We start from the raw sequence: 12,983 nt of genomic DNA, 5'->3' as shown, positions 1-12,983 counted from the left end.
ATCAAATGTGAAAGTAGTACTTGCAGAAAGCAGCAGAAATGGCATTATGAAGCTACTCAATGCAGTCTCCACACACACACGAAACTTTTCTATTACAGACATAGCTGAGCTTTCCTTTGCTGGGTGCTGGGCTGTTGTAATGAACCTAATTTTTGTATCCTACCTGGGTAAGTCTAAAGAGCGAGTGTCTAAATATTGACTGTTAGTCCCACTTCTCAGGGATACACTAGTGATCTAGATTCCCTGTCTAGTACCCTTGAGATATACTACCCTGTGATCCAACTTCCCTACACCCAAGGTAAGTGATAATCATCTACTGCTAGTCTCCCCAAAAGCTTCAGCATCTTCTCTCCAGAGGTCCACTCACAGGCAAAGAACTCTTTGTTACAGTTTGACTTCTCAGGGACCTCATTATAGTTAAAAACAAAAGAACACAAAGACTTTGCAAGGAACTCGTAAAGATTCACTTTTCTTATAGACAGGAAACAAGAGATTTGCAGAACAATAAAAGAAACTTACATTGTATTTACTCATATATTACACATGCCCTTCCCCCCACAAGGTAGCCCTCCAATATCAGTGTAAGCAGGGAAGCTGATTTCTGCACTGTAACAGACTACATATAAAAGGTTATTTATACTAATGTTTACTGTTTACCTCCCAGCTGGGTGCTGCCTACTGTCAGGCAAACAGCTCTGGCAGGGGCTGCCTGGGAGGCGGCACTGATCTGGGCTGCAGCACTGCATGGCTGCTGCAGCAACGAGGTAACTAGTGGTTATCGGGGGAGCAGAGCCAGGCAAAGTTGCATGGCAGACTGGTGGTAGACAGCTGCAAGCCCAGTTGGTGGCAGGGTTTAAACAGGAGTGAGTGCAGCAGTGGGGCTGCCATCGGGTGCTGCAGGTGATGGCTGCACAGAGCCAGGTGCCCCTCCCATATAGCACCCACAGGGACCTTCACCTGCCAGGACAGCCATGTCACGCCCAGATGGTGCCTCCAGCCTGTGGGTGCCTAAACCCCCAGGCAGTGCCTCCCACCCCACTCCCACCAGGGGCTCCGGCAGGGACCCAGCAGCACTTGGCAGGGACCCACAGCATCTCTTCCAGCCCAGCAGCATGAGGCAGATGGTATGCCATGCAAGAGAACACCCACAGCATTCATTTGTGGGGTTAGAACCCTTAACTAGGAGCCACAACATGGGGGTAAGCCCTCAGCTGACCAGGAGGAGCATGGCGCTGGCCTGGCTGCATTCAGACAGGTAAGGGAGAAGTGGGTTAGCTCTTGTAAAATACTAATGTTGCAACCTTCAGAGTAAGGCCAGTATATGACACCACAATAGCCCCCACTGTCATGCAGGTACCTCTTGGAGAAAGGCTAAGGGACATCACCCTGACAGAAATGCACCCTTGCTGAGGTATTAGGTAGTCAGCAGCACTTCTTATCTGTGGCTCTCTAGTAGAAGCTACAGCCACTGAGGCACTGAACGTCTAAACTCGGTCTGGCCTTTGGTATTTGTCTCAACCGCCTAAAGGGGGGGCAGGGGGATGTTAAGTCTTGGGCAGCCTCCATTCCTCCATACTCATGTCTAGGCCTATGTGTCTAAGGTCTTGGTGTGATGGTTGCAAGACTCCGTACATGTAGATTCATCAGGCACCTTACTAGACTTATGCGTACACCATGATCCAGAGGATCAATGGTTGTTTACTACAATACTCCACTCCAGGCACACTTGGATTGCAATTCTTGCCAGCTAGTCCCACACTGAAGAGCCTTCATGCCCCAGTCAGCCCCTCTCCACCATGTTAAGCCAGGGTGGAGCAGCCCCCTCATCTGGCAGCCTGCCCCAGCTACTCCAACTGGACTCAATGTGCAGTGGTCCTAGACATGTTCAAATACAGGACCCAGGACCAATACACTCTGGCACAATATGCATCTGAGTTTACTGCTTTGTGCTAACAACACGTGTAGATGCACCCAATGTAACTTTTCCTTTCACTAGGAGCTGCAAAAACCCATAACCAGGTTACAAAACGCCTAGAAGCAGGAGTAGGGATTGATGTCGTATACTTAGACTTCAGGAAGATCTTCAATACGGTATCCCACACCATACTGGTAAACAAGTTAAGAGGCTGTGACTTGGATGACTACACAGTCCGGTGGGTGGCGAATTGGCTAGAGGGTTGCACCCAGAGAGTCGTAGTGGATGGGTCGGTATCGACCTGGAAGGGTGTGGGCAGTGGGGTCCCGCAGGACTCGGTCCTTGGACCGATACTCTTCAATATCTTCATCAGCAACTTGGACAAGGGAGTGAAGTGTACTCTGTCCAAGTTTGCGGATGACACAAAGCTATGGGGAGAAGTGGACACGCCGGAGGGCAGGGAACAACTACAAGCAGACCTGGACAGGTTGGACATATGGGCAGAAAACAACAGAATGCAATTCAACAAGGAGAAATGCAAAGTGCTACGCCTAGGGAGGAAAAATGTCTAGCATACCTACTGCCTAGGAAATGACCTGCTTGGCAGAACGGAAGCGGAAAGGGATCTTGGAGTCCTAGTGGACTCCAAGATGAACATGAGTTGGCAGTGTGACGAAGCCATTAGAAAAGCTAATGGCACTTCATCATGCATCTGCTGATGCATGATAAACAGATTCAAGGTGGTGCTACTTCCCCTCTATCGGGCGCTGGTCAGACCGCAGTTGGAATACTGCGTGCAGTTTTGGGCGCCACACTTCAAGAGAGATATGGATAACCTGGAGAGGGTCCAGAGAAGGGCCACTTGTATGGTTAAGGGCTTGCAGGCCAAGCCCTATGAGGAGAGACTGGGGCACCTGGACCTCTTCAGCCTCCGCAAGAGAAGGTTGAGAGGTGACCTTGTGGCTGCCTATAAGTTCATCACGGGGGCACAGAAGGGAATTGGTGAGGTTTTATTCACCAAGGTGCCCCCGAGGGTTACAAGAAATAATGGCCACAAGCTGGCAGAGAGCAGATTTAGACTAGACATTAGGAAGAACTTCTTCACAGTTAGAGTGGCCAAGGTCTGGAATGGGCTCCCAAGGGAGGTGGTGCTCTTCCCTACCCTGGGGGTCTTCAAGAGGAGGTTAGATAAGCATCCAGCTGGGATCATCTGAACCCAGCACTCTTTCCTGCCTATGCAGGGGGTTGGACTCGATGATCTATTGAGGTCCCTTCCGACCCTAGCATCTATGAATCTATGAATAACATGAAGCCTGGAGTGTTATTAAAACCTTCACATTTACATAACATATTCAGACATTTTATTTATCTATAAATAATGAGAATTGCCTGTCACAGATTTGTATTTATTTCCATTTATCAGACTGAATAATGGAGGCCCAGAATAATTCAGATCTAACATGAAGATAGCATTATTCCACTAACTCTGACTAGAGACAAATATTTCAAGCTTTCCTGTCCAGTGAGACTCAATCGTTTTAATTGAAGAACTCTACGAAGAGGACAGAAGCTGCAATTATTTTAACATATATACACAGGTGGCCAGAAAGATTTTTTCTTTTTTTTTCTTTTTTTTAAGAAAAAGGTGGGGAGGAGCGGGTATTTTAAGCTACATAATTAGAAATTCATAAACAAAATCTTGACTACCCTCCTTTCCCCCCTTAGAAACTCTATAAACAATTTAAGGAAAAAAATTGAAGTTGTAATCTTTTTTTAAAGATTAATCATTTTAAGATCAGATGAGACTGGTGGCAATCTTAGAATGAGATGAGTTATAACCAGGTATAGCAGTGGCATAATACGATCAGAAAAGAAAACAAGGAAGGCTGTTTTTCCTGCAGCATACTGTATTGAATGGAAAGGACAGAAAAGAGAGATCAGAGGAGTAAATTGCAGTAAATTGAATGAAAAATTATAATGGCAGGGATTAACATTCAGCAGTAAATTGGAGGTGGATAGTGAAGATATTAGAGTACGAAACAACAAAATCTGGTCAGAGAGTAGATATGAAGGACTGGAAGAGATGAAGAGATCCCAAGGGTTACGAGCTTCAAAAATCAAGAAGATAATTAACTTGTCAGCAGATTGAGAAGAAAGAAAGAGCTAGTTTAGAATCCCCAATGCACTTGAACCAACTAGTCATCAACAAATTAAATAGCAACTAGCCCCCTTCCTTTCCTTCTAGATGCTAGATATAAAAGCAAATGAAATGCCACTTAGAGCCACATATTTAAGGTCAGCTATTTCTATCATAACTATTTTTATTCACTTTCAACTTTCAGTACAGTTGGTAAATATTGGTAAAAAGTTTCTGGTCTCTCTAAAAGGCAAACTTTTTTTTGTTTTTATTTTGAAGAATGTCAGTCCTGCTGTTTCAAGAAAGGAAAAACTGGTTTCAAGAACAGTTTTATAATGGTGCATGTGAATATCTTAAAATGGCTCTATGGGACTGGAGGTAAAAGTCAATCATTGGTTTAAAATCAGCCTTTGGCAAGAAGTCCTTTTGAAAGTAAAAGACTGCAGTAAAATAGTTTTCACTTAACCGACTTGAGAGCTTTGAAAAAAGTTAATACATTTATGGGTAGTATTTCTGTGTTAATAAATATTTTAATAAAAAAAGAAAGGAAGTTGTGCATGTACCTATAACAAGCTGGCTGTGCAAAACATTACTGAAGGTCCTGCAAAGACCCTTGCTTCAATCACTTGGCCTCTCCATTACATCTTGAACATCGCACTCTGCAAACAAATTCGTTTTGGAACCCTCCTCTCAGTCTGCACCTTCTCAAGTATAAAATCTTAATGAGTTCCTTATAAGCTTCTTTTTTTTGGAGTCAACATATTATGGAAGCATCGAGGTATAATGTAAATGATTACATACTTTTATGGAACAAAATAGCCTAGCAAAGTAATTGGCTTCCTCTTTATCCTAGAATTTACCTGAAGTCACGCAAATTAACTTAATGTCAAGTGAATCTGACCATTTCTAATTTGCCATTTTTGGAAACCGAAAAAAATATCTATCTATTGTCAGTATAACAACATTATCTATCTATCATTATCTAATGATAGATAATGTTATTATACTGACTGTTACAGATACCAAAACAGTTACAAGTTAAATATGCTGCAAATGTCTTTTTTTCTAAATAAAAAAATTGGAAGCAACATTTAGAACCTTTTTTATGCAGCCTAGAATTATTTTCTAGCACTGAAAATTAGAAAGATATACTTAATGCAACTATATACTAAAATATGTATTATGGAAATGTACCTGACCCTGCAAATTCAAGTCTTTTTTTTTTTTTTTAAACAGTGTTCAATCTGTGCTACTTGAAAGCTCTAAGATTTCTCAATTTAATTCCCATGCCTTATTTGGAACATCTGGTTTTAGTTCTCCAACTGCTTCAGCCTAGAGTCCCAGCCAAGTCACTGATATGATGCTTTATTCTGCACAGTATCTTACTGAAAGTACCAAAAGACCAAACAGAGGTTAAAAAACATTTTTTCCCCTTCTTTATGCAGGAATCAGTCACCTTTCAAAAAGCAAACCAAAGTCACTCTCACCTTCTGGATCCTGGAGTTAACTACTGCCTGGAACCATTTACAATGCATTTTTGGGTTTGAAAATCCACATCTACGTCAGACAGCTCTCTCAATGAAAGGGGGAGATTTTTGCTAATAAAATAGCAAGAATCAGAATTTTTTTTTCTGTTTAATTAAAACACCAGGCACCCAGGGTCCCCCTACAGTTGATCGCCAAGCCTTGGGGGTGGGGTCCCCCATATGCTTGGCAGTGGACCCAGAAGTGGACCAGAAGTACTTCCAGTCCACTTCCGGGTCCGCCACTGAGCACGTGGGGGGGCCCCACCCCACGGTCCTGTGGGACGCGCCATCTGCCCCACCATGTCAGCGTTCACAAGCTGCGCCTGGTACTTCAAGATACATAGAAAAAACATGTAAAGCGGTATCTATGGCCACATCACTGATTCTCCGAATCAGCATCGAACCTTCAGATTCAGATTTGGCCGAATCGAGATCAGGACGGTGATCCAAATCAAATCACTGTCCCCTGAATTGAGTCGAATCCAAATCCCAATTGAACATGGCCTGCTTCACACACTCTTACTGCTCGTCCATTTTCCTAAGCAGTCAGCGCAGCTATCAGCCAGAGCCCTGCAGCCACTAGCAAAACGCAAGCCAAATCACAGTGCTGTTGCCTGGGAGAATCTTGAGCAGCGACCAAGGCAAGCACTGGAGGTATTAGGGGGAGAGAGGGATCTCAAATCAGGGGATGGGAAGCAATAGCAAAGACCATTCTCCCAAAAGAGCCACACGAGGGCTGACAGCAGAGGTTTTTCTATTCAGTGGAAGGGCTGCAAGGAAGCACCCTGGGCTGTGCCCTCTGGCCCCTCCTGCCCCCCCACCCAGAGCTCGAGGGCAGAGTGTGGGGGGAGGAGAGGGTACGAAGAGCCTTTCCCTCCTCCCCATGGCCAAAACTCTTAATTGAAAGATAAGACTGACTTTGGTTTGCTTTTTGAAAGGTTAGACCAATTCCTGCGTAAAGAAGAAAAAGAATTGATTTTTAACCTCTCATTTTGGTTTTTTGCTACTTTCAGCAAGTACTTTCAATGCTTCCCACCCTGAGCAGGGGAACAGGAAAGAAGCAAGGCTGTAAGGTACTTCTGGGGCTCATCTAGCCCAGCCCCCCACCATCCCATACACAGACAGGCACCTCCCCCCAAGGCAACTAGTGGGATCCCATGCTGCCCCTCCTCAGCTTGGATCACACCCCCATCCATACCCCCTGCCCTCCCCCACCACATCCAACATGGGGGCTGGTGTGAGGGGGGAGGTTTCATAACTTCCCTCAGCGCAGGCACTGGCAGCACCCTCCCCTCACTGAGGCATCCCAGAAGCTGCCTGGGGGAGGCACCCACCTGTACACTGCCAGCTTCCAGTGGGAGGCCCTCAGCTACATGCCCACTTCATGGAAATGGGGGACTCCTCCCTAGCTTGCTCCTGTGGCCCTTGGCTAAGGGCAAGTGAACCTCGAGGCCATCCAAATGCCAAGCCTCTGGGCTTGGGCCTGCACATAGGATACTCCCAGATCCATTAGTGGGTATCTGAAGCCCCTGACTGAAAAGCCTGGGGTGGAGGACACTTGCCCATTGTAGCACCACAGAGGGTGCTTGAACAATTGAGTTTTGCAAGGATTCAGAACTGGATTTGGCTCATTCGACCTGGAGTACAAAATGTTTTTCCAAAAAAGAAATGAACAAACAAACAAAAGGTGCCCGCCTGCAAATAAATAAATACCTAGATCAGGGGATCCCAACATTTGTGCGCCAAGGGCACATTCAAATTTAAGAGAAAATTAAATTGGGCGCCAATATGACAGCATTTTTGGTTGGAAGAACAATTTTTACTGATCGTGAAAATGTACATGGGCACCTGACTAAACCTTGCGGGGGAGGTACCACCTGCAGGCACCGCATGGAGAACAGCTGACCTAGACAAACAGATAAATAAAAGGTGCCTGCCTGCAGATAAGTTAATCAATAAATAAAATGGTGCCTGTCTGGCAAATAAATAAATACTTAGATAGACAAATAAATAAATATGCAAGTAAATAAAATAACCACATAAATAACGAGAAGGTCCCCCCTGCGCAGAGCGGGTTTGGAGAGGGCTGGTCCCGCCTGGATAGGGGCCGGCCTAGCTGAGCCCCGCCGGCCCCGCTCCCCTCGGGGCGACCCCGGGGTGACAGCGGCGGGAGGCGCCGCCCTGCAGCATCCGCGGCCGCCCTCAGGCGCGCTCCGGCGGGGGAAATGCCAACGGTCGCCAACGGCCGGCGCGCGGCGGGAGGAGGGGGGCGGGCGTCCCGCAGACTCACTGCGGAGATTGTGGATGAGCTCGGAGTGGCTGGCGCCGCCCGACTTCCAGGCCATGGCGAGGCAGACACGGCGAAGCAGGTAGAGAGCCGCCTTCAACGCCGCGACTGCGCACAGCAGCTTGCCCAGGAAGGACACCACCTCCAGCGCCGACACAGGCGCCGCCTCCTGGGCGCCGCGCCCGCCCGAGGGAGGGGCCGCGAGCCCGCCGCCACCGCCCCGCGCGCCGGACATGCTCAGCCGCCGCCCGGCTCCTTTCCCCACGCCTGCGCTGCGCATGCGCGGCCATGCTTTACGGGGCGCGTTTGGGGCGGGAGTTTATGTGCGCCCCCTTTCCCCCCGCGCAGGAGGTTGAGGGGCTTCTCCCTCCACACATGGCCCTTCTCCAGAGCCGACCCCCCAGCCGGGTGCCATGTTGCCTTCCCTGAGCGGGCTGCCTCTCCCTTGTCAAAGCAGGGGGAGGCCGTTAGCCCCGCAGTCGGGCCCAAGGTGAAATCCTACAGCCCCCCCCCCGGGCGAGTCCGGCAACCTCCCAATGCCTGGCGGACTGTGCCCAGGGGCCTCCCATGGGTTCCGGGAGGATACGCAGGGCGGGGGGCTCTGCTCTGGAGACCTAAGGAAGCGGGGGAAATCCCTCTTGAAATGAGATGTTGGCCTTTGAAGTGCCCAGGCACCGAGGACCAAGTCGTCCATCACATGCGCTCCACAGTTTATGCAGCTCCACTTTAGTCTTTCCGGGGCGCTGTTTGGGCGCTTCAAAGGGAAACGTGTCATTTCAAGAGAGATTTCCCCCCCACTTCATTATATCTCCTGAGTGGAGTCTCCTGCCCTATGTATCCTCGTAGCACCTATGGGAGGCTCCTGGGCACAGTCAATGAGGCACTAGGAGCAGCACCGTATCTAGGTCCCTGGTAATTCGGGCAAACTTTTAGTATTGGCCCCCCCTTTGTCAAAGGTAATGATGATAATCAAAGAATTACCATTTTTGGGCCCCCTTTTTATCCAGGTGGCCACCCAGTTTGCCCATGCCTGTGTTCAGCCTGGACTGGGAGGTTGCCAGACTTGCCCAGGGTCCCAGCATGCATGAGTGGATCTAGGATTTTGATGAAGGGGGATACAGATGGCATGGCACATCATCGTCCAGCCTATGGACCAGTCCCACACCATTCATCCACCCTGTGAACCAGCACCACTCTTCTGGCCCTGGTGCTGGACGAGTTTGACACCACTAGCTTAAAGGACAACAACATCTGTGGGGAATGGGCTCTCCTTCCCTCTGTGTCATGTTATAAATGTCTCGCTCATGCAGTCCTCTCAACAAGTCAATTGCAAATTAATTTCAGAACCACTAGAATGACTCAGTTGCAATTTGGCATTTGTGTATGACAGTCGTTAAGAAAACAAACAAAAAACAGCCTTCACTTTGCCCCATAGTGGTACCACAAAGGAAAATATGAGGGGAAAAATCTAATGTTTGTACAGAAATTAGTTTAATCTCTCACCTCAAACATTAATATGACAAAACTGTACATTTCAATCAACACTGTAGTGAAGTAAGGTCTTTTAGGTTCCTTTATTGTGCACACTTTACTTTAACAGCCATGCTCTTCTTATTGTAATTTTAACCCTAAATTTTCAGGTTTATAATGCTGGTTGTTAGGATAGTTGAAATATTCCAGTTTTTCCTATTCAATTAATAATACATACTCTCAAATTTAACTCTAACTTAATTTACTTTTTTGTATGGGAATTTATATTTGTGCAAGGTCAGGCTGAGGCCTACAGCCCATCCCCAAGGAGGTTACAATCTAAAATCTGTGTACACAAACCCTGCAAAAGACGACTTTTTTTTTTTCTATTTTTTTGCCTTTTGCAAGAGGATGGGGATCAAGAGAGTCACAATACTGAACAATGGGAGGAAGCAGAAGGTTATGAGAGGGGTACGTACTCTTGCCTGTACTTCTGTATGTACTCACAGAAGTTATGTAGGAATGCCACAAGTCTAAAAAGTTGAAAACTACTGGTCTATCAACATACCAACTAGATATTTCTTTGTAATCTCAAAGATCTCACTTATATAATTTGGTATGGGGCACAATATAAGTTCCATCAACTTTCTCAAACTTTGAAGGATTAAGTTTATCATTATGAATATGATTATTTTGAAGAAACGCCCTGAAAGCTTATCTAGGCAATGCAAATTTTCTGTTTCTAAACTGCATAAAGACTTGTAAAAAGAAAAAAAAAATTTAATTTACAAAGTTAAGCACTCAAACATGAGTAAATGCCAACATGAGAGTTCCTGAGTAACCCCTAATTCTGCCCTCGTGTATGCTGCCTGCGCACTGGACAAATCAGTGATTCTAAGGAAAAAATATAGCAAGGGGTAAAAAGTATATTAGAATGTCCCAAGTAGGAAAAAAAATAAGTTTCCAGAGAGAACTTACATTAGATGAATTTTCAAGTGCGTGATTTGCAACCTAGTTTTCCTTAAAGCAGTGTTTTTCAACCTGCAGTCCACAGGCCTCTGGGGGTCTGCTAAAGATGACTATGATCAATCAAAAGTATGTGAATAGCCACACTTAAAATGCAAAGGGGTCTGCACCTTCATTCAAAATTTCCAAAGGGGGTCTGAACCTCTATTCAAAATGTTTTAGGGCCCCACAAATGAAAAAAACGTTGAAAACAACTGCCTTAGAGTATTCATTCATGGAGTTTAATTGGTGTTATTATAAAGGTAAACGTCAGTTCTGCTACATACAAAATCCCTACTGTCACATATACAAAATTGCTTGTATTCCTGTTTCCTTTATGGTTTCTGTGAGTACATCTAGTTTTAGACATTATGGCCTCAAACGTTTTAAGGTGACATTTTGCCATTGCAAGGTGAAATTTTGCAATTCCTCCACTTTTAGACCAGGGTCTGTATGCAAGTCCCTATCTGTGACAATTTCTTATTATGTTTTGTTGCATAGGTGACTGGTGGAGGAGCACAGGGGGCGGGGCACATGTGCCCCGCCTGAGAGGGCCATCCCTGCCACCACCAGTGGCTTCTGCAGGTGCTTGCCAGCCCCATTCTCGCCGCCACTGCCAGCAGCTTCTACGGGTGCTCACCAGCCCCGTCCCTGCTGCAGATGCCACATATGGTTTCTGCAGGTGCTCACCAACTCTGTCCCTGCTGCTGACACTGCAAGCGGCTTCTGCAGGTGCTCGCCAGCCCTGTCCCCACTGCCGCTGCCGGCTTCTGTGGGTACCCCCCAGACTCAAGAGGCACCAGTTGCCCATGTTTTGTTGAATAGTACGTTTATCCTTCTTCCCTTTGGGAGTCTGTGATTAGTGACATACCATTATAAAAAAAACTTTCTGAATCAAGTAGATTTACTAGTTACCAGATTAAAATGTTAGAATTTTTTGTTTAGGGCTGCAAGAAGTCTACATGTATATGTGGATTCATCTAATCTTTCCTTTAATTACAAACTTCAGATGGGCTCTTAAGCTACAGAATAAAAATAAATACAATTTAGGGTATTCCTAACTAGCTAAATATCTCTGCCTGGCCCTGCATTATCCAATATAGTCTTACAGCAAGCCCAGGAGCTCTTGGGACCCAGGCTGGTCTCCATTTGTCTTCTAGAGAACTAGTTCCCCATTCTGTTTTCCCCTCTCCTGGAAATTCCCTTTTCTCAAAGAACTACTCTTCCTATATGAGTCTGACCCTAATTACTGTAATACATATTAAAAAAACAAAAAAACCCCCAACCCCCTCTAAAACCCCCCAATTTAAACAGAGTATTTCTGCCTGGTGAAGAGTTTTTTAGTTTTCCAGAGTGTTGACTTCAGTAAAGGTACGTGCCCGGGCACTTTAACTCAGTCTCATTGGAGCTGACAAGTAAAATTATCTGCATTTCAATTGTAATCATTCCAGTTGCATTTTCTGTGATAGGTGTAACTGTATGGAATTGTGGCGGTATTAGGTGTAATTGTCTTGGTAGAGGTGTAATTGTGACATGAGCTGATCTTAGTAGTTTCATAGTAGCTAGGGTCAGGAGGGACCTGAACACATCATCTAGCCTGACCCCCTGCCACAGGCAGGAATGAATGCTGGGTTCACAAGACCCCAGACAGGTGATCATCCAACCTCCTCTTGAATTTGCCCAAGGTAGGGGCGAGGACCACTTCCCTGGGAAGTTGGTTCCAGATTTTGGCCACCCTAACTGTAAAATATTGCCTTCTGATCTCTAACCTAAACCTATTCTCCATCAGCTTATTACCATTGTTCCTCGTCACCCCAGGTGGTGCTGGGGAGAAAAGGGCTCTGCCTATTTGCTGTTGATCTCCCCGATGAGTTTGTAGGCAGCCACCAGGTCCCCCCTCAGCCTCCTCTTGCTGAGGCTGAATAGGTTCAGGTCCCTCAGTCTCTCCTCGTAGGGCCTGTCCTGCTGCCCTCTCACCAAGTGGGTGGCCCTCCTCTGAACCCTCTCCAGGCTGGCCACATCCCTTTTGAAGTGTGGCGCCCAGTACTGGATGCAGTACTCCAACTGCGGCCTGACCAAAGTTGTATAGAGGGGGAGTATCACCTCTCTGGACCGGCTTGAGATGCACCTTTGGGTGCATGGCAAGGTATGGCTGGCCTTGCTGGCTGCAGTCTGGCATTGGCAGCTCATGTTCATCTTGGAGTCAATAATGAATCCAAGATCCCTTTCTGCCTCTGTGCTTTCAAGAAGGGAACTCCCCAGCCCATATGTATGTTGTGGATTCCTTCTCTCAAGGTGCAGCACCCTGCATTTGTCTACATTGAACCCCATCCTATTCTCGTCTGCCCACTTTTGTCAAAATCTAGTTGCAGCCTCTCTCTCCCTTCAAGTGTGTCCACCTCGCCCCACATCTTAGTGTCATCAGCAAACTTGGACAGCGTGCTTTCCACCCCCTTGTCCAAGTCACTGATGAAGATGTTAAACAGTGCAGGCCCAAGGACCAAGCCCATGGGGTACTCCACTGCTCACATCTTGCCAGGTTGAGTACAACCCATCCACCACTACTCTCTGGGTGAGCCCCATCAGCCAATTTTTTACCCATCCAACTGTGCAGGCATCAATGCCACAGTTGCTTAATTTACT

General features: G+C 46.6%; 1 protein-coding gene across 4 annotated transcripts in view; it reads right to left on the bottom strand.

Annotated features, from left to right (window-relative positions):
* PCMT1 (protein-L-isoaspartate (D-aspartate) O-methyltransferase) overlaps positions 1 to 8,010 on the bottom strand; it is a 62,832-nt gene extending 54,822 nt beyond the window's left edge. For 2 of the 4 annotated variants that reach the window (XM_006262047.4, XM_006262046.4), the window contains exon 1: positions 7,869 to 8,008. In XM_006262047.4, coding sequence (XP_006262109.3) covers positions 7,869 to 7,923 — 55 coding nt within the window. In that variant the 5' untranslated portion in view covers positions 7,924 to 8,008. Of the gene's footprint in view, positions 1 to 7,868 lie in introns of all 4 variants that reach the window. The other 2 variants (XR_002090550.2, XM_059713928.1) reach the window with 2 other exon arrangements.
* Positions 8,011 to 12,983: the final 4,973 nt, after the last annotated feature.

This window comes from Alligator mississippiensis, chromosome 1 (assembly GCF_030867095.1).
Source record: "Alligator mississippiensis isolate rAllMis1 chromosome 1, rAllMis1, whole genome shotgun sequence".
NCBI lineage: Eukaryota > Metazoa > Chordata > Crocodylia > Alligatoridae > Alligator > Alligator mississippiensis.
The sequence above is the reverse complement of the archived record's forward strand: the minus strand, read 5'-3'. Positions and strand labels throughout refer to the sequence as shown.